Source organism: Carassius gibelio, chromosome B3, assembly GCF_023724105.1.
Source record: "Carassius gibelio isolate Cgi1373 ecotype wild population from Czech Republic chromosome B3, carGib1.2-hapl.c, whole genome shotgun sequence".
Classification (NCBI taxonomy): domain Eukaryota; kingdom Metazoa; phylum Chordata; class Actinopteri; order Cypriniformes; family Cyprinidae; genus Carassius; species Carassius gibelio.
In genome coordinates, this window is record NC_068398.1 from 38,727,234 (window position 1) to 38,751,274 (window position 24,041).

Here is a 24,041-nt window from a genome sequence, read left to right on the forward strand (position 1 = left end):
ATCACAAACTGCTTGAAAAAGCTGTAAACTAATTCCACATTGCACAAGGCACAAACAACATTACTCCTGTTTCACACCAATGTTTAAAAATTTTTTTTTTTTTTTTGTAGGTGTCAAGGTACAGAAACCAAATAATAGCACTGGATAGTCTTCAATGTAAAAATGAAATATACAATCAAACCTACATTTATTCAGACACCTTCAACATTTCTCACATTATTACAGTTTTGCCATATATATATATATATATATATATATATATATATATCAAAAATTATACCTGGTGTCTGAATAATTTTTGGTTTGACTGTTAAAACTACAAAGTAATTTAGTGAAGAGCAGTGAGTGATTTACATTTTAATTTTCTTGGATTAACATTACAGCAGCCAGCAGCTATATTAGGCGCGGTCACTTTAAGAGACGATGAACGCATCCAATATAATACACATCACATTTTTTTCCTCAACTTTTTACTTCCACTTAATAAATAACTGACAGTTTTTTCTAGCATAATTTCAAAGGTGGATATTTTGACATATTTTGTATGTATTTGTCGGCACAAGAGCAAAAACGAAGCTAATTCGATGTTCAAGTGTTTTTAGACGCCTTTCTCTGCGTGAGCCCTGAACACCAGAACACCGCGGTGCTGAATTGGGCTCTTTAACATCTTTTTGTTTGTTCAAACTGCGATTTGCATTTGTTCGTTCAGGTGCAGGAGGAACTTCGAGGTGAACTTCGCAGAAGAGAGCTCGGTCAGTGTCGCTGTCCGTGATACGCGTCTCTCTCTCTCTCTCTCTCTCTCTCTCTCTCTCTCTCTCTCGTGCGCACCTAACGGCACGCGCTACTCTGTTCAGCTTTTCCATGTCTTGTGTTTGGATGCTTTAATGTTTAAATCGACAAGCGGAATGGCTTAACAACACGTGAGAAAGATGAGCCTTCGTGGCGATGTGCAGCAGTGGCCCGTCAACTGTCCTGAGCATCTTTTTAGGCTGTCCTCAGCGAGTAAGTTATATAAAATATCAAGGTGAATGTCATCATAGCTTCATATAGACCCAGCTCCCAAGAATAGATTAACGGCGATATTTTTTTTATTGCCCGATAAGAGTCTTGCGTTAACGCAGCACGTTAACGGCGATAACGGCCCACCACTAATATATATATATATATATATATATAGACCCGGTAAACATTTTAAAGCATCATTGTCTTTTCGGTCTGTATAAAACAGGAAATAAATAAATTTTACTAGGGCTGTGATGGTGGCAGATTTTTACCACTTTACCATCATCACAGCCCTAGACAAGACTGTTCAGCTTTTAATAATATACCAAAAATATATAATTTTTACTTTTTTATTTTAGAGTTCATTGAAGAAAAAGAGGAAAATGAAGAATCGAGTGAAGTTAAGGAGAAAAATAATGTCAAAACTGGTGGGAAAACTTTGACTTGCTCTCAAACCAAACAGAAAGATTTAAAGAAAAAAAGAGTAAAGGTATCTTTCACCTGCACTCAGTGTGGAAAGAGTTTCGCATGTAAATCAAATCTTAAGCATCACATGAGAGTTCATACTGGAGAGAAACCATTCACTTACAATCAGTGCGGGAAGATTTTCACACAATCATCAAACCTTAAGGATCACATGAACATCCACACTGGAGAGAAACCTTACAAGTGTTCAAACTGTGACAAGAGATTCAGTGATTTATCATCTCTGAAAACACATGAGAGATTTCACACTGGAGAGAAACCTTATAAGTGTTCACACTGTGACAAGAGATTCAGCCAATCATCAAGTCTGAAAAAACATGAGAGGATCCACACTGGAGAGAAACCTTATAAGTGTTCACACTGTGAAAAGAGATTCTGTGTGTCAACAGAGCTGAAAACACATGAGAGGATTCACACTGGAGAGAAACCTTACAAGTGTTCACACTGTGACAAGAGATTCAGCCAATCATCAAGTCTGAAAAAACATGAGAGGATCCACACTGGAGAGAAACCTTACAAGTGTTCACACTGTGACAAGAGATTCAATCAATCATCAAATCTGAAAACACATGAGAGGATTCACAATGGAGAGAAACCTTACAAGTGTTCAAACTGTGACAAGAGATTCAGTCGGTCAGGATGTCTGAAAAAACATGAGAGCACTCACACAGGAGCGAAACCTTATAAGTGTTCATACTGTGACAAGAGATTCAGTCAGTCATCAAATCTGAAAAAACATGAGAGGATCCACACTGGAGAGAAACCTTACAAGTGTTCACACTGTGACAAGAGATTCAGTCGGTCAGCATATCTGAAAACACATGAGAGCACTCACACAGGAGAGAAACCTTATGAGTGTTCATACTGTGACAAGAGATTCAGTCAGTCATCAAGTCTGAAAACACATGAGAGGATTCACACAGGAAAGAAACCTTACAAGTGTTCACACTGTGACAAGAGATTCTGTGATTCATCAAGTCTGAAAAGACATGAGAGGATTCACACAGGAAAGAAACCTTACAAGTGTTCACACTGTGACCAGAGATTCGGTGATTCATCAAGTCTGAAAAAACATGAGAGGATCCACACTGGAGAGAAACCTTACAAGTGTTCACACTGTGACCAGAGATTCGGTGATTCATCAAGTCTGAAAAGACATGAGAGGATTCACACAGGAAAGAAACCTTACAAGTGTTTAATCTGTGACAGGAAATTCAGGGATTCATCGAGTCTGAAAACACATGAGAGGATTCACACTGGAGAGAAAGCACATCACCGCAATGTACGTGGGAAGCGTTCCATTAAGTCATCTGTTATACACAGTCATACAAAAACCAACCACAGTAAGGCCCACTGCCAGCAGAAAAAAAGACGCATTTAGCTGTATATGTAAATATTTTGTATGGTATATGCGTTTCGTCCAGACTGATCCAGCATTCGGGGGAATGAAAACCCTATAAAAAAAATAAAAAAAAACACGTTCCCAGAGTGGATAAAACTGAAAATGACACCTTTGGGTTTTTGTGTACTGCCAATCCATATGTTTTGTAAAACAATGATGTCATCACCCCACGTCTTGACCATATTCAGACACCGCTACGTCATTTAACACCAACAACAATGGAGGACTACATATTTGTGCTCATGCTGCAGAAGCTACTGAGCCTGTAAGCTTGACTTAACTTACTAGTAGAGCAGCACGATATTGGAAAACAATTCACATCGCAATGATTTTTCTGATTATTAGGAACACCATAGTAATACAGTGTTTGACCCCCTTTCACCTTCAGAACTGCCTTAATTCTACATGGCATTGATTCAACAAGGTGCTGAAAGCATTCTTTAGAAATGTTGGCCCATATTGATGGGATAGTTGATGGAGATTTGTGGGATGCACATCCAGGGCACGCAGCTCCCGTTCCACCACATCCCAAAGATGCTCTGTTGGGTTGAGATCTGGTGACTGTGGGGGCCATTTTAGTACAGCGAACTCATTGTCATGTTTAAGAAACCAATTTGAAATGATTCGAACTTTGTGACATGGTGCATTATCCTGCTGGAAGTAGAAAACATCCCCCACACCATTACACCACCACCAGCAGCAGCCTGCACAGTGGAAACAGGGCATGATGGATCCATGTTCTCATTCTGTTTACGCCAAATTCTGACTCTACCATCTGAATGTCTCAACAGAAATCGACACTCATCAGACCAGGCAACATTTTTCCAGTCTTCAACTGTCCAATTTTGGTGAGCTTGTGCAAATTGTAGTCTTTTTTTTCCTATTTGTAGTGGAGATGAGTGGTACCCGGTGGGGTCTTCTGCTGTTGTAGCCCATCCGCCTCAAGGTTGTGCGTGTTGTGGCTTCACAAATGTTTTGCTGCATACCTTGTTTGTAACGAGTGGTTATTTAGGTCAAAGTTGCTCTTCTATCAGCTTGAATCAGTCAGACCATTCTCCTCTGACCTCTAGCATCAACCAGGCATTTTCTCCCACAGGACTGCGCATACTGGATGTTTTTCCCTTTTCACACCATTCTTTGTAAACCCTAGAAATGGTTGTGCGTTAAAATCCCAGTAACTGAGCAGATTGTGAAATACTCAGACCGGCCCGTCTGGCACCAACAACCATGCCACGCTCAAAATTGCTTAAATCACCTTTCTTTCCCATTCTGACATTCAGTTTGGAGTTCAGGAGATTCTCTTGACCAGGACCACACCCTTAAATGCATTGAAGCAACTGCCATGTGATTGTGGATTACAGACTTGCTCCCACTAGACCCGATGCAACAGAGAGCGGCGCTGGACAAGACTTCTGTGTGTGTGTGTGTGTGTGTGTGTGTGTGCAGGATACAGGAAAATAAAATGATTCATGGGACTCCACAAATTAGAAATATCTAAACATAAAATTTGTTAAAAAAGGTTACATTTCTTCATTTTAATATTCCTTTAAAAAAGCAAGTTTGTCATTATTGTTGCTGTTTTCATTTCAAATAAATAAAACATTGAACCACAAACTAAGCATTTGTTTTAAAAGACGGAAAATATCTTATTTATTTTGGTTACAATATCAATTTTATTCACTTTGGTCAAGAAAAGTAAAAAGCCTTTAAATGTCCATGAGAATTTGTACCATTGTACTATTTTATTGCTTGTTTTAATTAATGGGCTAACAATGAACCACAAACTACTATAGTTTTAAAGAAAGGGGAAATCAAAAGTCGTTTAAAAACATTTTTATGTTACAATGCGGATAAAACATATTCTCCTTATTAATTTTGTTAAAAGTTCAGAGTGTAATATAAGAGAATTTGTCATCCCACTGTTTTAGCCTGTTTCGTTATTAATAATAATAGGCTAATAATGAGCCACAAACTAAGCATTCGCTTGAAGTAAGAGGAAAATGTAGGTTCATTATGCATATTTTTATTGTGTGTTAACAGATTTGTGAGATTCGGATGAATTGAGATGTATTTTAGAGATTACAAATGCAGTGCTCTGCTGGCATTCCACCAAACCATATAAACCATGCACACAGCAGCCACTTGCTTTAGTTAAGAATAACTGTTCTGTGAATGTTGATGCTGTAATAACAAATATTTATTAGGAGCGTGTGCTGGGATTTCATAATTTTAATGGAGAAAAAAGTAATGTACAGTAGGTAGACAACCAAAATGGGTCATCATTCGCGAAACTACTGCCAGACATGGAATAGTCTTAGGCTACAGTCTACAGTGTGTGTGTGTGTGTATATATAAGGATTAAAAGCTAAATGTTTTCATGTTGGTTCATTCTTGGTTTAAAAAAATAAATAAAAAAATCTTCAGGTTCCATATGCAGAGCGAAATCAGAATGGTCCAGCATTTAGAAATAATTCGTATTAACGCTGTTATTATCTTGATTTTTCAAACTGATAACACTTTGCATTTTTTAAAGGTCCCCTTCTTCGTGATCCCATGTTTTAAACTTTAGTTAGCCCCATGCATCAAAGCCCATTTCACCCTGTCATTGTGTTCATGATTTAGCATATATATATATATATAAATATACACACACACACACACACACATTACAGCAGAACTGTTTCCAACACTCATAATAAATCATCATATTAGAATGATTTCTAGAGGATCATGTGATAGACTGGATGTCACATATGACACTGAAGAATGGAGTAATGATGCTGAAAATTCAGCTTTGCATCACAGAAATAAATGATAATTTAAAGTATAATAAATTGAAAACAAATTATTTTAAATTGTAATAATATCACAATATTACATTTTTTCTGTATTTTTGATCAAATAAATGCAGGCTTGATGAGCAGAAGAAACTTCTTTCAAAAACATTAAAAATAGTAATGTTTCCAAACTTTTGGCCTGTACTGTAATCCCCCCCAACTGTAGAGTAAAACATTAATAAAAAAGTGATAATAAAAAATGCGTCTTAAAACTGACATGATTGTACAAAATCACAGTCTGGGGACTCAGAACTCAACAACTGCTAACATTAAGGTTAAGGTAAAAATATCTGCCATGAAATTATAGTATCTTACTCCTATGCAATAAATTGTTCTTTCACTACATCTCTTTACCTCTGTCTTTATCCTCTTCTCTTCTTTTTGGCACTGTATCTATCGCAGACTATGCTCATTTGTAATGTGTCATGTAAATTCGGCCTTCCGTCACAATCAGGAAACTTTCACCCTGTGTAGAACTGGCGCGAGCTGCCAGGCCCGTTTCTATGAGCTGTGTGTTAACAAAAGCAGTGCTGTCTACATTGGAAGAGGCGTGGCCGCGGGCCGGCCCTGAGTCCAATCATCTTTGTTTGGGCTTACCAGGGATGCTGTAATTGGAGATTAATGGTTACAATTTATGTTTGACTCGGTTCCCGAAAATTATAATCCACATGTAAAACTATGTGCAGCAAATTTAGCTGAGGACAGCTTGCTGAGGACAACTTTCTCAATCTCAATCAGTTTAATGCCGGATTCACACAAAGATTATTCTTGAAAGATGGAGCAGTTCCCTCTTTGTCTGGAGAAGGTGTTGTTTATGGACCACAACCGGTAAGTGTATTTTATTATTCAAGTTGGTGCGTTTAACAGTTTCTGTAACTTATTACACAAAGGGCAACGCTGTTTAGCTTTGTTAACTAGACGTTAGGGCTGTGCAAAAAAACGAATGTGATTTTCATGTGCATCTCGTTAGTAAAAACGCTCCTGTGACTATAAATACATAACTACTCCAAAACTAGTCCAATCGCGTTTGCAGAAGGTCAGCCTGCTCTAAGCTGGTGTCGAATCACAACACAGGAACCGCTGGCCCAATCAGAACTCGTTACGTATTTCTGAAGGAGGGACTTTATAGAACAAGGAAGACATCCGCCCGTTTTTATGACAGTGAAAACAGAGGTATACAGATAGGTGAATTGTGTGAAAAATACAGTTTTTTACACGTGAAACATAAACGCATGTTATATTGCACACTGTAAACACAATCAAAGCTTAAAAAAAGCACGTACAATGGGACCTTTAATTATGTCTTTACTGTGTGACCAAAAATTTAGCAGTTCAGCTTTTTGATCGTGCTGGTGCCTCGTGCACATATTCATTGGAAACAGCAGCCATTCACTGACCACACACCAATGTGTCCCTGAGCGAGACACTTAACCCCTAGCTACTCAGAGGGGTGCGACCTCTCTATTATGAACTCTATGAACTCTCCATTCATGTCAGATGTTGCCCTGGATTTGATCTCAATGTCATTTTGCAGTGTGAGAATCTCATTCTCAACAGCAGTGTTATCTAAGTGAAACAGTGATACAATTTTGGAGGCAATATAATCCACATCAATACTTGGACCAAATGGAAAACACAGATAGCTGGCAACAGGCTCAATGGATCCAAAATCTGTAAAGCGCCTCTCAAATTCTAACAAGATGCTCTGAACTTGCTCTTCAAAACGTGTACTTTCAAGCTGCACAAAGTCTTTGCCCTGACGCTGAAGTTCTGCCTGCATGTGAGGAAAGTTCCGTAGGTCTTAACGTTGCAGCCTATTTGAAAGCAGTTGTAGCTTGCTTTTAAATGTGTTTACTGCACTGATCATGTTGATTACATGTTTGTCTTTACCCTGCAGCTCTAAATTAAAATCATTCAGCAGGTCAGTGAGATCTGTCAGGAACGCTAAATCCAATAGAAACTGGTAGTCCTCTAGCTGGGCATATTCTGCATGTTTCGATAGCTTCAGAAAATCTTTGATTTCTGGCAACAGCTCTGAGAATCTTACTAAAAATGTACGTCTACTCAGCCATCTAACATCTGTGTGCAGCAACAGGTCTGTGTGCTCTGCACCGGTATCCTCCAAATGAGCACGGAATAACCTTCTCTCTAGACTCCTGGCGCGAACGGAGCACATAATCTTCATTGCAACATCCATCACTTCTTTCATGTTTAAAATCTTACCACATAATGCCTGCTGGTGGATTATACAGTGGTAATTAAGGAAGTCCGGGAAATATTCCCTCTGTTTGCACAATGCAATGAATCTGCTGGTACGCCCCACCATTGCTGGAGCACCGTCCGTTGAGATAGAGATGAGTTTGAAGAGGGGCAACTGGGTCTTGTTGACAAATTCCATGAAAGCTTGGAAAATATCTTCGCCTCGTGTGTCCTTTCAATGGTAAAATGGTGAGCAGCTCTTCTTTTGCACCCATGTCTCCAAAAACCATTCTAATGAAAACACATAGTTGTGCCACATCAACAACATTAGTTGACTCGTCGAATTGGAGAGAAAAACATTCGCACTGTTCAACATCCTTCCTTAATTGCTCCTCGACATCCTCTGCCATTCCCTCACATCGCCGTGTAACAGTGCCACGGGATAATTGCACGTCCTTAATGGCAGCTATGATGTCACTTTTATTCTTATAGTCACCAAAAAGTGCGTCTGAAGCCTCGACAAATGCTTCTTTCACAACTTCGCCGTCCTTGAAAGACTTCTTGTGTTTTGCAAGAACATGACTGACACGATAAGAGGCTATAGTTGCAGCCTTACCCTTGGTGTTTGGCCTGGTAAAAATGGACTGCTGTGCTGCTAACTGCCCCTTCAATTCCCGGACTTTTCGGGTGCGTAGAGCTGATTTAGCCAGAAAATCTGCGTCATAGCTTTTGTGCACGGTCTTGAAATGCCGCTCCAAATTGCCCTTCTTCGGTAAGGCCACGCTTGAATTGCAAATAAGACAGATGGACTTCGAATTTGAATAAACAAAAAAGTAATTCTCTTCCCAGTCAGAATGAAAATGATATGTTTTCTTTTTTTTGGCTTCTGCCATAGTTGTGTTTTATTTTGCTGACGTCGCGAATCGCAGCTCTCTCAACGTCTCCATAGTAACAGTGAGTAGTGGCGCGAATGAGGTGAACGTCGGGAGCTCACATATCTAAACACCTGACTCTACTTTAAAAAAATTTATAGCCTATAGAAATTTAATAATTATGTAATAATGAAATTTTTAATAATTTTATTTAAAATAATAGTGTGTGTTCATGAAAGTTATAATGCTAGAGTGCTGGTTATAACATGACAATAAAGAAGAGATAAAAAGAGGGACCAGTTTAATCCTTTCATTTATTTATTTTTCTGAATATTTATTATATTTTTCTTTAATATGGGTTCTATTATATTATTGTTTTGAATGTTGATTTTATACATTAAAAATAAGTAATTTAAATTAACGTAGTGCATGGATAGTCCAACATTCGAACATTCATTCTGCTCAAATTATTCGATAAATAAAAATGATATTCGATTTCGCTATATTTTTGCTTGCCATAAAAAAATAAAATAAAAAGTCCACAATAAAACCTAATTCGGTCACTTTCTGTGATTTTCCACGGCATATGTGAAGATGTATGCAAGCAAAAAATTAATGAATAAGAAATGCGGTTTTCTACAGTACTTCAGATATTTTGTGTAGAATCACAGAAAGTGACAGAATTGAAGAACATTGTTGCGGCATCTCTCAAGCAACGAATAAACACCGCTAACTTGGAGAATGCAGTGAAAACTCCTCTTCTCGTGTCTGCCCTAGCACAAACATATCAGGTTTCTCGATGAAAACATGAGAGAGGAAAACAATTTTTTGTTGAACATCAAACATTATTTTCCTTGATGCGAGTGGAGCGGATGCAGTCGCCGCCACAAACGATGAAGAGGATGCAATGCCCAATCGTCGGAAAAGGCTGAGACAGTTCTTCAGCGATGATTACAGAGAGTCCAGCTGAGACAAGTGGGAACAGTTCTTGCAGGAGCCATTTATTCCACCAGATGAGGATCCCATTCAGTGGTGAAACGAAAACACGAAGCGCTTCACAAAACTTATTCACATAGCACACAGTTATTTGTGAGTCCCGACAACGTCTGTGCCGTCAGAGCGCGTTTTCTCCGAGGCCTTATTGTTAACAGACTAAGGAGCCGACTTTCCCCCGATCATGTTTACATGCCCGTATTTCTTAACAAGAACATAATGTAAAACAATAGAAAAAAAAAGATTTGCGGACAGTTTCAAAGTTAAGTGTAAGCATTCTGTAGTCTTGCTGCAGGCTGGTTTACGGTTTACTTTTTTTTTCTTTGCTTTTAATCTGTACTTTTGTTTGTTTGCACGCATTGTTAAAGGTTTTCAGCTACAAAACACGATGTGTAATGTTCAAGCTTATTGTGTGTAAGCTTGTTCAAAAATGACGGAAACAATAAATGTTGCTGAAAAATAACGTCTGTCTCATTAAACTTAATTTAAATAAACGAATATTCGTTTTTTTGTGAGCTCAGATATTCGAATGTGATATTTGCGGAAAACGCCCATACTTAATTTGAATGGAAAGGTTATTTTCTTAATAACAAATCAACAGACATAGACATTGTGAGTATAATTTTGTTAAATAATTTAATTAGAATTTTTTCACACCTATAGTCAAAGTCATATTTAAAACATTTATTTTTTAAAAGAGCAGTTTGAGACCCAAAAGAGCTGGCTCTTTTCAGTGAGCCAACAAGCCGGAATGCAAGCGAGTCCCTATTTATAATGTAACATGCCTAGATAAAATCCTGGCTGAATTCAGATTAGCGTGCTAATACACTACTCTTGCTATTTCTGACATATATGTATTTGAAATAGTATGAGTAAGTTAGTATGCAATATCGAATTCAGCCCATAATTTCTTCGCTGTTATTTTTTTCATAAATGGTCAAACTTTATGTATGTCAGTGAATTTTACAAATATTTAACAACAAATGAAAAGCATTAAAACAGCTTGTGTTAAATCTTGACTGAACCTCACAGCTCAAAGCTCCTCGTAGCTCCGCCCCTACTCCTCCGGCCAGCTGAACGTAATCAGTGATCATGTAAGATTAAATAAAGAACTGTTTTTTTTTTTATATATAAGTACAGCCTTTTCTTTACTCAAGAAATACTATGTCTATAAAGGTTAACATTTTATATTTTTGATGTCTGAGACGCCGGAGCGGTGAAGACAGAAAAAGGGTAAACCAGAGTAGAATTTACTCTCGCGCGATCGACTGGAGAGCAGTCCGTGTTGGGCACCCTTGTCCTAGACGGTTTGTCCGAATTTCACATAAATTGGCTCAGATCATTTTCAGAAAATGCTAGCAAAAATTTGTGGAATTCAAGTTGATTCGTCCAACCGTTCTCGAATGACACGTGAACACATTTGACGAAAAGCACGCAAAAATGCACGTGAGTCTATATCTCGACAACGGTTTGGCATATTGAGACAAAACTTGGTGTGTGTCCTAATAACCATGACCTGAGACTACCTGCAATGTTTTGACGGAGCGCCACCTAGTGGTCAGGAGATATGAAAAATGCATATTTTTGAATGGTTTGGCCATAAATCACACATCTGGTCTCTTTAGATTCAAAGAGTCATGTCGAGTCGAATGTTATACAATTTTCCTGTGTCGGCAATTTTGAATTATGTTTTAAAATGCTGTATTCTTTGAACGCATTATCGTTTCATTACGAAAATAATTACAAAAATCTTCGGCTCTATGCCCTGAAGGTACTCAAAAAGTTGAAACCTTTGAATAAATTAGACCATTGAAATCAAAATGGTTTCCCCTATATTCTTTGGGCCATACAGAGAACATCAATACCAATTATGCCAAAATTGGCCATACTTCCTGTCCGCCATTTTGATTTGTTGAAAACTTACTTTTTCAAACTCCTCCTAGACCGTTAGTCAGATTTTCACCAAATTTGACATGGATCATCTTCAGACCACACTGGCAAAAAGTTATGGATTTTTTGTCGATACACGGCACGGTTCTCATTTAGCGCATCATCGAATTTGCTGGAAGGATACCAAAATGCATTTGAGGCTGTTTCTCAGCAAAGATTTGACATATTTGCACCAAACTTTGTATCTGTCATTGTCACCTCACACAGACCATGCCACATCAATTTTGTAACAGCGCCACCTATTGGTCAAGAGTAATAAACCAATCATTAACTAATAATTTTTACACTTATAAAAATGCTAATAACCTTTTATTGCATTATCCTATTGCAATAAAACTGGTCTCAAAATATTCCCTGGCTTATGCCGACAACAAGAATACCAAATATGCCAGAGTAAGCTGGAACTTCCTGTCCGCTATTTTGATTTATATTGAAAATATACTTTTTTTTAACTCCTCATCAAAAGTTGGTCTGATTTTCACCAAAGTTTAGTCAGATGATCTTCAGACAGTTTTGACAAAATTTATAGATTTTGTGTCGATAGACAAAACTGTTTTTCGCATACCACAGCCACGAATTTGAGGCATTGTGCCAAAATGACACTTGAGGCTGTATCTCTGCAATGCTTTGGCATATTGATACCAAACTCTGTGTGTGTCATTGACAAGTCACACAGAGTACACAAAATTGATTTGATAACAGCGAGACCTATTGGTCAAACTTGATAAGCCAAGTAATCATGCTTTTAGAGATTGTATTTATGATTTTTTAGCCATTTCAATTACAATAATCCTGAGAAAAACAAGAAAATCCCGCACACTATCAACTTGCAAAACAATGAAAAATACTTTAATGGCAACGTTTCGATCGTTTGATCTTCATCAGGACTATATCAGTCTTTTTGTTTAAGCATCTATCTATGACCTACAGGTGTGTGACGCTGATTGATCAATTACAATAATCCTAAAATTGCAGTTATCGCTTATTAATGCATTTGGTATGATGCTCCATGCCATGCTTAGCTCCTCAATTTGCCGGTGGAGTGCTTGGCCGTGAAATTGCTGCTTGCAGCTATATTTGTTATTACTATTTGTACTTACAATGCACAAACCAGAAGCAATAATATATATGCAAGAGAGGGGTTGGCCTTTCTATAAAAATATACATTTTATTTCAATTTTAGTTTAAGAAAAGACATTTCTTCGTTCCAGACCATTCTGAAAGAAGAATTTATGCAAATGCATATAAAATGCTTTAAAAAATTGAACCGAGATGTCTTGAGGGTATTTAATAGGTCAGGCCCCACAAAAGATTTTTCAAGTTACTAGTTGTTCATTTTGCTGTTGGACAGTGTTTTCTCTACTTCCTGTTGGCCTTCTGTAGCTAATCGTAGCTCCGTGTAGCTGTCTTTATTTTTTCTCTGGAATCTTTTAGATTACTATCACTATCTGTTTTTTTTTTTGTTTTGTTTTTTTAAAGTGGTAAAATATAACTTAATTCACACCATATTTCTGAGATCAATCTTATCAGATTAACTTTGATCGTTCACTTTTATTTTATATCCGTGGGTGCAGTTAACCCGCAAAGTGTTAGCACTCGTTAGCTTGTCATTAAAGGGGGGGTGAAATGCTCGTTTTCACTCAATATCCTGTTAATCTTTAGTACCTATAGAGTAGTACTGCATCCTTCATAACTCCAAAAAGTCTTTAGTTTTATTATATTCATAAGAGAAAGATAATCTGTACCGATTTTTCCCGGAAAAACACGACCGACTGGAGGCGTGATGTGTGGGCGGAGCTAAAGAATCACGAGCGCGAGTAAGCTTTTGTGTTGAGAGCGTTTGGAAGCTGTGACATTACCTTGATGAAAAAACCATCATCCAAAACAAACCATGGGTAACAGTCAGATTCAGCCATTCATTTATGATCCAGAATCAGATCTCGAGGCTGAAACTGAACGAGAGCAGCAGCAGCAACGACTTGCTCCGAGCGGGGCTCGAACCCAGGTCTCCGATGGGAGGCGGACGCACTAACAAGGAGGCAGAGGTATTTTAAGCAGTTTTACTCACCGCCTGCGGTTCCAACACACAATCGTGACCCTTTTTCGTTGGGATTGCATCATCCTTAAGAAATAAATGATACGCAAATCCGTCGTCAAACTGGGCCTTGTTTGTAAAACAAGCATTTTCGAAATGCAGGAAACAAACACAAACACTTGCACAACTCCGTTGATGCTCTGTAAAAATAAACTCCATCCACTGGTCCCTTAATGCTGTTTTTTCTTTGGTAATCTGTGCAGGGTTGTCTTGCCCTGGCAACCAAAAACACACTCCTTTTGTGACATTTCGAGACGCTCTCTCTCTGATCAGTGATTGTCTGTGCTCAGCCTCTCATTGCTCTGCTATACGGGAGCGCGCGCTCTTCCGGGATAAGTACCCTCAGGACCCATATAAGGAAATTCCGCTCCATCTAACGTCACACAGAGCCATACTCGAAAAAACCTTTCCGAAACTTGTGACAAACCGGAAGGAGTATTTTTGGAACAGAAATACACCTTCAAATGTACAACTTAATTTTTGAAACTTTGTCCATGTTTAGCATGGGAATCCAACTCTTTAACAGTGTAAAAAACTCAGTATGCATGAAATAGCATTTCACCCCCCCTTTAACGTTTTCTTTTCTCCTCTCCTCTCTCTCACTCCAGTTTTTCACAAGTTCATCAAACAACCGCAGTAAGAATATTTCATCAAGCACGGTGAGTAATGGCTTCTCCTGCTATCGTTATTTGCACCTCTTGCCACATGTACAGTTTATCTATCTCTGTCGCTGATGAGGGATTCACATGTGATAAGGCAGCGTAGTCGTGGGTCAAAACACCGCTCTTCTGTTCCGATCAAAACATTAAACAGGTTCTCCCCACTCAGTGATGCACCCACTGAGAAACCTGATGAAAGTGCTCTAGTTATTGGTGATTCTATTGTACGGAACGTCAATATAAAGACACCAGCCACCATAGTCAAATGTTTACCGGGAGCCAGAGCGCCTGACATCTTGGCAAATTTAAAAGTGCTGGCTAATGCTAAACGTAAATACAGTAAGATTGTTATTCATGCCGGCGCTAATGATGTTCGACTTCGCCAGTCGGAGATCACTAGAAATAACTTTAAAGAGGTGTGTGAACTTGTCCGGTCTATTTTTGCTGTGCCTGTGCTGCTCACGCTCAATTAAAGTGAAAGCACACTTTTGATGGACAAAATAAATGTGATTTAACACAAAACGTGCTCAAAATGCACAGAATAAGCATGTCAAGAGTTTTAACAACAATGCCAATGTCTGGTGTTTTAACAATTATGCCAGAAAAGAAAATTAAGTATAACAAATATGTTTTTTCCCATTTAAACTTTTGAATTAATCGTTTTGGGTGAAAGTATGGTGTATTGTTATAAAAACAAATGTTGAAAGAATTATACCCATTGTTTGAAATGGTTATACTGTCTGCCGAACACGCTTTGCAGCCGCTGCTGTGATGCTGCACTTATACGCTTCCAGTGTGAATACTCGCGAGAGTCTGCTACTGCAGTGACGATGTAGTTGCGCGGACACGATTCTTGCGCACTGCTCACGCTTGCGGTGTGAAAGAGGGGATAGCTTACTGCTTTTTTATATAAATTAGTTAACGTAAGCAAAGAAATGTAGTTTGCAAGCTAAAAATGCAGACAAACAAAATAAAAGGATAATAAACACAGTAACTATGTAACCGGAATATTACAAAGTACTCACATGTGGCTGTGGTGGGACATTTAGGTGTTGCTGTTCTGATGACATTGTCTGTGACTGTGCTAGCATTAGAATGCTTGAAAAGGATAAGTCAAACTAACTTTAGTCACAAGAGGAGATATAATATTGTAAGTTAAACAGCACAACAGCATTATAACACACAAAACTATCAAGGCACTTTTAAGTTAATAATGAAAAGAAAACCTACCAAAAAATGTGTTTTAATCCATTAGTCTCGCTGTAGTCAGTTATTTTTTTAGATTTTTTTTTTCAGTAAGCTTCCGGGATGCTGTAGATAGTTCTACCAGACAGGCTTTGGTTCTACTAGCGGTTTGATTGAAGACCAACAGCCAATCACAATTGACCTTTATTTTTCTGATTGGTTGATTTTGTGGCACACTGGTAACGCTGCTGTAAGTTGAGCGAGCGTGTGTCAAGAGTTGAGCACAGAATTAAGAAGTTGACAGAGAGAGAGAGACTTGACAGGAGCACAGACAATAAGTTTGTGAGAGAGCACCTGAGTAAACTGCGTTATTTCTGCACGTTAATATGGATAATAGCAAATAAGCAAATACATTTATTGAGCACGGAATTGTTTGTTCTTTGCTCAAATGATTTTTTTTTTTGTGATTGTTAATTTCTGTTCAAAATATAATGTAATGTGCAAAATATAGTTTTCTGTTCTCAAAACTTACAATTACTCGCCCAGGATTGAGGCACAAAAATAACGCCATACAGGTAAACCGAAGGCTTGAATCAAGGACCAAGGTGGCGTATCTTTGTGATTCCCATATCCTTCATGGCGACGTTATAGTGGAATATTGCTGGAACGTGATGAGTACGTCCTAACGACCAAATTGGCATGTTGTGAGGACTTTACTATAAAGTAACATATTGGTCACAGCGATGTACCATATAACGTTCCAGTGATCTAACTTTGTGATTCCCATATCCGTCGTGGCGACATTATATCGGAACGTTACTGGAACGTGATGAGTACGTCCTATTGACCAAACTGGCACGTTGTGAGGACTTTACTGTAAAGTACCATATTGGTCACAGCAACGTACCATATAGTTATTTTTTCCCTTATTTTCTTAAAAAATGAACACTTATTTTCAACATGATAACATATTACTAATTCATAATAACTTGGTTAAATTCTGGGAATTAATGCAAATCGAACAGTGGTTTGTCCAGCAAACGGCCGTAAGGTTAACTTATCATCTTTCAATAAAGTTATCACTTCTTATAATTTCAGGAAAAATTGTTTCTGGCCGTGAAACTATTCTCCTGTCCTTATAAAATGTAGGTTACTGAAAAGCAACAAATAAGCTGTGTAGCTAAGATCAAACATTTCATTGACTCCGTGATGTGAGCATTTTAGACGGAAGCAATCATGAATATATATTGGATTTTAATAATTGAACTAATAATACATTAAACTACAATTCACAAAGAGTAAACTAGTGTATAACATTACAAAGTGTAAAAAAAAATACAAGACATAACGGATGCAGCAGAGAGAGAGAGAGAGAGAGAGAGAATGAGAGAGAGAGAGAGAGAGAGAGAGAGAGAGAATGAGAGAGAGAGAGAGAGAGAGAGAGAGAGAATGATAGAGAAATAGTCACGATCACAGAATAATCGCTCAGTATGGCAAAATCACAGACAGTAACCTTTTGAAAGACGACAAGGAATCAGATCACCTTGAAAAGGTTATAGACAACCTTTAAGCAGCATTTAAATCTCTATAGAAAATAATACTTGCAGTGGGTCTCTTTGTGGATGTTAAAGACGAGCGTGTGTGTGTCATTCTTTTGGAGCTGGGCATCTTCTCTCGTGTCTTTCGGGCTGCTGCGGACTTGCGCGAAGTTTGAAAGGTTCACCGAACGAAATGATTCAGAGTTCATCTCCCTCGTGAGGAGAGGCGAATATGAGAATAAACTTAGCACAGAAAAGAAAAGGAAAAACAGAGATGAAAGCTCAGTAAGGAGCCATGAGAACAGGCTGTTCTCTCAGACGCAGTGCTGAGACCAAGTACTGGACGAAGTGCGAAGAAAAAGGGACGAGAACTTCCTGGGTCAGTAATGGATTGACTGGTTCACGCCTCTGTTTGCGCGAACAACCAATGAACATCCGCGATCTGAAGCAGGAAAAAGTTCCTTTGTCTCTGGGGAAACACCCACTCGTGTAACTCATGGTGTTGTCTCAATTCAGCAGTTATATTCCAGCAAACTGATAATTCCAGAATAAATACATTTTACAAACATTTCCTATATGTGAATTATCCAGTCACAACAAGATGGTTAAACAGATACCAAGAATGGCAGATATAAATGATAGAAACATGAAGTCACATTAATATGCAAAATTACACTTATATTTATATTTAAAGTTTGATTAACACACAATAAAATTGCAGGTACTCCAATTTGATATGGGAAGACATCTAAGCATAAAAAGGAGATACAGTTAAATACATTTACAATACATTTACGTTCCTTTTTCCTTTCAAGAATTCCTAGCGAGCTGGGCTTTCTTGTCTATTTCTCCCAGTAGGGTTCATAAAGTTTTATGAACTGCTCATACGTTACAAAATAAAAAATGATAAAATGTCACAGTACATGTTAAATAGTCTAAATGAACTTGTTAACAATATAATTAGAACTAAATATATATAAAAAAAAATTTAAATAAACAATTCCTGTATAAAATTTGGTTTTATATTGTAATGCTATATTGGTCTATGACCGTTTATCACTTTTAAACATCCGTATCACGGTCACTGCCTGGCCTAACGTTAGGTGCGATGTTTGTGGACCGCGTTTCGAGCTTCCACCCTGTCCATCTCTCCCCCCTGCATACCTGTGCCAGCTCCAGGTCAATCTACCATGCCGGAGACGCCGGAGAAGGTGCGGCAAACGCGGAGGCATCGCTGTACGACTCAGATCAGCCCTCTTGCCAATTCGCCTTGCTTCGACGGGGATCTGAGTTCGCGCGCAGTTTTACGGCTGTCACTTCTTAAACTCCCCGCGTTTGTCTGGCCGCGGTGGAGGTCTTGCTACTGTTTTTAAAAACACTCTTCACTGTCGATCTCTACCTACCGGCTCCTACCACAGTTTTGAGTTGCAATTATTACAATTAGTCCCATTGTCACAGTTCTAATTCATCGTCCTCCTCAGCAAAATAAGGACTTTCTAAGTGAGCTTGCTGCTCTAATGGGTGATCTAGTTATCAAACATGACAAAATATTACAGCTGGGTGATTTCAACATTCATGTTTGCTGTGCTTCCAAACAATATTCAGCTTAATTTCTAAATATGATTGAGTCTTTTGACTTTACTCAGTGGGTTTCTGGTCCAACACATCCTTGATTTGATTTTAACCCATGGTTTCTCTATTTCGAATATAGAAATCAACAGCACATCTTTCTCTGACCACATGCCTGTACTTTTTACTGTTCCTCTCACTGGACGCACACTTAAAAATCCATCGCTGGCACGTTTAACTCCATTGTCTTACCCAACGCTCTAGTGAAGATTTTTCCACAGCCTATCACGATGTACGTAACTGCCTGGAATCTGTCTCTACCCTGCATAACCTGGATGCTGATGCACATCTTAATCTTTTTAATTTCACCTGCACAGATATCATGAATTCTATTGCACCTTTGAGGTACAAAAGTCACAAGCCTGCACCAGTGCCCTGGCACACTGACACTACACGTACCCTTAGACGGGTATGTAGACAGGCGGAGCGCCAATGGAAAAAGGACCATCGGCAGGTTTTGTATGAAATCTTGAAAAATGCCTATAAGGTGTTTCAGAAAGCTGCAAAGTCTGCAAAATGCAAACATTTATAAAACAGACAAGAAAGCCCAGCTCGCTAGGAATTCTTGAAAGGAAAAAGGAACGTAAATGTATTGTAAATGTATTTAACTGTATCTCCTTTTTATGCTTAGATGTCTTCCCATATCAAATTGGAGTACCTGCAATTTTATTGTATGTTAATCAAACTTTAAATATAAATATAAGTGTAATTTTGCATATTAATGTGACTTCATGTTTCTATCATTTATATCTGCCATTCTTGGCATTCCATATGTCATACACCTTTAATCTTACTTCATACTGGGTCATTTTGTGTCAGATCATCCACAATTCAGAAACTTTCATTTTTTTAATTACTATTGTTTTTTTATTATTATCATCATTATTATTTTCCATTTACCTTTTTTGTTAAGTTTTGGAATGGCTGGAGGTTTTGGTGCAGGTGGAACACTTGCTTTGTTTGCAGCTTTTCTTTTTTTAATGGGTGGTTGTTCTGCTACCTTGTCATAGATATGATCTGTACTTGTTTTCTTTCTAGGAAAACAAAGATAAAAAGAACAACTGCACACATTCATTGCCTCTTTGTGTGATGTAGCAAATACTCATAGAAATGTGCTCAATAACTTTTCTGCTGTATTTCTCCTTAAAGGGTTAGTTCACCCAAAAAAATTTAATTATGTCTTTAATTACTCACCCTCATGTTGTTCCAAACCTGTAAGACCTTTGTTCATCTTCAGAACACAAGTTAAGATATTTTTGATGAAATCCGAGAGCAGTCTGATCCTGCATAGACAGCTTTGCAACTACTACCTCAAGGCCCAGAAAAAAATAAGGACTATAGTGCTTCAACCTTAATTATGAAGTGAGGATAATACTTTTTCAACAGTAATTTTTTTTTCTGTGTCAGTCTCTGACATGCATTCATGAGAGGTGCTGATGCAGGAGCCAGCATTTTGACAAAAAAAAAAAAGCACTGTTTTAACAATGACTTTAATACCTTCCTGAGATGGTAGTGGCATTGATGTCTATGGGGTATTTTATCAATAATATCTTAATTTGTGTTCCAAAGATGAACGGAGGTCTTGATGTTTTGGAATGACATGAGGGTGAGACATTTTTGGGTGAACGCTCCCTTTAAGGCCTCCCTTAAAACAGTTTATACTACTGGGGTGTTGAATGCTTGAATCTGATTGGCTGACGAACATTGTGAGGTGTGTAATTATTGTCTATGAAACGCACGGCGAACGTAGTTCCAGGCAGCTCTCTCCTGTAAAAAATTACAGGACTAACAAAAACCAATCAGCTAATCAGATTCAAGCATTCAACGGCCTCGTAGTATTAAACAGATGACACATGAAGGCAAATGATGCCATTTTCATTTGTTAAATCATTTCTTTTGTCTTTTTGCGAGGACCTACTTGGGAATCTTTTTTCCAGCAATTTCAGGTTCTGAGTTTATGTCAGAAGTATAGCTGGCCTTCTTCCAATTGTTGGCTACATTCTGAAATGATGCTGAAAACAAGAAATGCAGGTACGGCTTCATTTTTGTTTATTAAAGCTATATGAGATCATGTTTTACAGTGTATATAAATTATGTGCAAAGATTCTGAAAAATGAAAAACAGGTAATTAGTGGTCGACCGATATTTTTTTGACTGCCGATATCTCAAGATATCAGGATGGCCGATATAAAGTGTGTGTATGTATATATATATATATATATATATATATGTATGTGTGTATATATATATGTATTAGTGGTGGGCCGTTATCGGCGTTAACGTGCTGCGTTAACGCAAGACTCTTATCAGGCGATAAAAAAAATATCGCCGTTAATCTATTCTCAAAGTTGGGTTGGGAGCTGGGTCTATACTAAGCAAGCTATGATGACTTTCACTTTGATATTTTATATAACCTACTGAGGCCAGCCTAAAAAGATGCTCAGGACAGTTGACGGGCCATTGCTGCGCATCGTCACGAAAGCTAATCTTTTTCACGTTTTTAACCCTTACCGCTTGTCGATTTAAACATTAAAGCATCCAAACACAAGACGCAGAAAAGCTGAACAGAGTAGCTGGTTACTCGCGCGCTGTGTTCGGTGACGCAGAGAGAGAGAGAGTGAGAGCCGCGTATCATGGACAACGACACTGAACCGAGCTCTCTTCTGCGAAGAGAAAGGCGTCTCAAAACACTTGAACATCGAATTTGCTTATTTTTGCTCTAGTGCCGACAAATACATACAAAATATGTCAAAATATCCACCTTGGAAATTATACTCGAAAAAACTGTCAGTTATTTCTTAAGTGAAAGCAAACAGTTGAGGAAAAAAATGGGATGTGTATTATATTGGATGCATTCCTCATCTCTTAAAGTGACCGTGCCTAATTTAGCGACTGGCTGCTGTAATGTTAATCCAAGAAAATGAAAATGAAAATCACTCACTGCTCTTGACTGAATTAGTTTGTAGTTTTAACAGTCAAACCAAAAATTATTCAGACACCAGATATAATTTTTGATATATATAGCAAAACCGTAATAATGTGAGAAATGTTGAAGGCGTCTGAATAAATGTAGGTTTGATTGCACCACCTAGCTTGATAAACCCCTTCTCAAAGACTTAATGTGACGAAGAGGCTGAGACTGTCGGATCCATCTGCAGTATTTTATTAACACAGGTAAGGGCAATCCAAGAATCGTAACTTAAACAGGCGTGGGTCAAAGGGCAGGCAGCTTAGGTTCACAATCGAGATCAGATTCCAAGTCAAAATCACAAGAACAAACACGAGATACAATCTAGAGGCAGAGTAGGGTAAATCAAGACTTCACAAATGAACTAACAGCAGAGCAGTCCAGATAAAGGGGAGCTAAGGATACACAGGTGAATATAATGCAAAGCTAAGGAGATTAATCAGGAGATAATGAGCAGGTGAGTAATAGGCAGTCCTAATACGCAGGAGAGAGGGATCTGGTGAAACCAGGAGGAGGCGTTGTCGAGCGTTCCCTGACAGAGCCCCCCCCCTGCGAGCGGCTCCGGAAGCGAGGACCTGGCTGACGGCAGGGTCTACCACGGGGTCTAGGAGCAGGTCGATCTGGATGGTCTCGGTGAAAAGCCGCAGTTAATGTGGGATCCAGGATGTCCTGAGACCTGACCCAGGAACGCTCCTCGGGACCGTACCCCTCCCAGTCGATAAAGTACTGAAACACCCCACCGTGACGTCTGGAGTCCAGGATCTCTCGCACCCGGAAAGCCTCCGCGCCATCCACCTCAATGGGGGGAGTCTGCACAGGAGCGACCTCCTCCCGGTTCCTCTCTCTCCTGGGGGCGACAGCGGGTCTGAAAAGGGACACATGAAATGTGGGTGAGATCTTGTAGTGAGCAGGAAGAACCAAACGAAAAGAAACTGGTGTTATCTGACGTAGAATCTTAAATGGCCCGACGAAACGAGGAGATAGTTTCCTGCTTGGGAGCTTGAGACGGAGATCTCGGGCAGAGAGCCACACCCACTGGCCGGGTCGGTAACTGGGACCCCCACGCCTCCTCCGATCTGCCTGATGCTGGTAACGGCGAATGGCGCGCTGCAAGTGAACATGAGCAGCGTCCCAGGTGGCCTCGCTGCGTCGGAGCCATGCATCTACTGCTGGGAGGTCGGAGGGCTCCCCGGCCCACGGGAATAGGGGAGGTTGGAAACCTAAGACACATTGAAAAGGCGTTAGACCAGTGGCAGGTTTTAACAGGGAATTCTGGGCATACTCCGCCCAGGCCAGGAAGCGACTCCAGTCCTGCTGATTCTGGTGGCAGTAAGTTCTTAGAAATCGAATCAAATCCTGGTTTAGACGTTCAACCTGCCCATTGGCCTGGGGATGGTAACCAGAAGTTACACTGACATTGATATTGAGCTTGGAACACAATTCTCTCCAGACACGGGAGGTAAACTGAGGCCCGCGGTCAGTGACAATGTCTTCGGGCAGACCAAAGAGACGGAACACATGGTTGAGAAGAGCCTCGGCTGTCTGTAAGGCTGTGGGCAGGCCAGTCAGGGGTATAAAACGGCAGGACTTAGAGAAGCGGTCCACCACGGAGAGGATGGTCGTAAATCCCTGGGATGGAGGCAGGTCCGTAACAAAATCCACTGCGATGTGCGACCAGGGGCGCTGTGGTACTGGCAGAGGTTGTAATAATCCAGCGGGTTTGAGATGGGAGGATTTTACAGTGGTACAAACGGAGCATTGATGAATACATTTTATGATATCAGACTGGAGTGAATCCCACCAAAAGCGATTGGAAACCAACTGTGTGGTGGCCGCGATACCAGGATGACCAGCGCTAGGGGTGCAGTGAACCCACTGAAGCACATGGTGGCGGAGCCGAGACGGAACGAAGAGGCGGTCGGCGGGACATTCTGGCGGAGCGGGATGATTACGTAGAGACGCCGTGATCTCAGAGATTATGTCCCACTGGACAGGTGCCACGATTAGTGCAGGGGAAATCATGGGCTCAGGTTCAGATTCTTCACTGGGACTATCAAACTGTCGGGACAGGGCGTCCGCTTTGTCGTTCTGGGAGCCCGGCCTGTAGGTAATCTTAAAATTGAATCTGGAAAAGAACAGAGACCAGCGAGCCTGGCGAGCATTCAAACGCTTAGCTGACCTGATGTACTCCAGATTCCTGTGATCAGTGAGCACTGTAAAAGGCTG

The 24,041-nt window shown here is 39.4% G+C and overlaps 2 protein-coding genes across 8 annotated transcripts in view; both read left to right on the top strand.

The window, feature by feature from the left end:
• Positions 1-3,568, top strand: part of LOC127953355 (zinc finger protein 501-like) — a 364,750-nt gene extending 361,182 nt beyond the window's left edge. For all 4 annotated transcript variants that reach the window (XR_008153141.1, XR_008153142.1, XR_008153144.1 and 1 more), the window contains exon 3: positions 3,425-3,568. The gene's annotated coding sequence lies outside the window, so the exon portion shown is untranslated. The remainder of the gene's footprint in view (positions 1-3,424) is intronic.
• LOC127953374 (zinc finger protein 271-like) overlaps positions 1-24,041 on the top strand; it is a 239,850-nt gene that overhangs the window by 175,355 nt on the left and 40,454 nt on the right. For 2 of the 4 annotated variants that reach the window (XM_052552600.1, XM_052552599.1), the window contains exon 2: positions 1,362-3,432. The exons of 1 other annotated variant lie outside the window; for it this stretch is intronic. In XM_052552600.1, coding sequence (XP_052408560.1) covers positions 1,362-2,869 — 1,508 coding nt within the window. In that variant the 3' untranslated portion in view covers positions 2,870-3,432. Of the gene's footprint in view, positions 1-1,361; positions 3,433-24,041 lie in introns of those variants that run through there. One more of the 4 variants, XM_052552602.1, reaches the window with a different exon arrangement.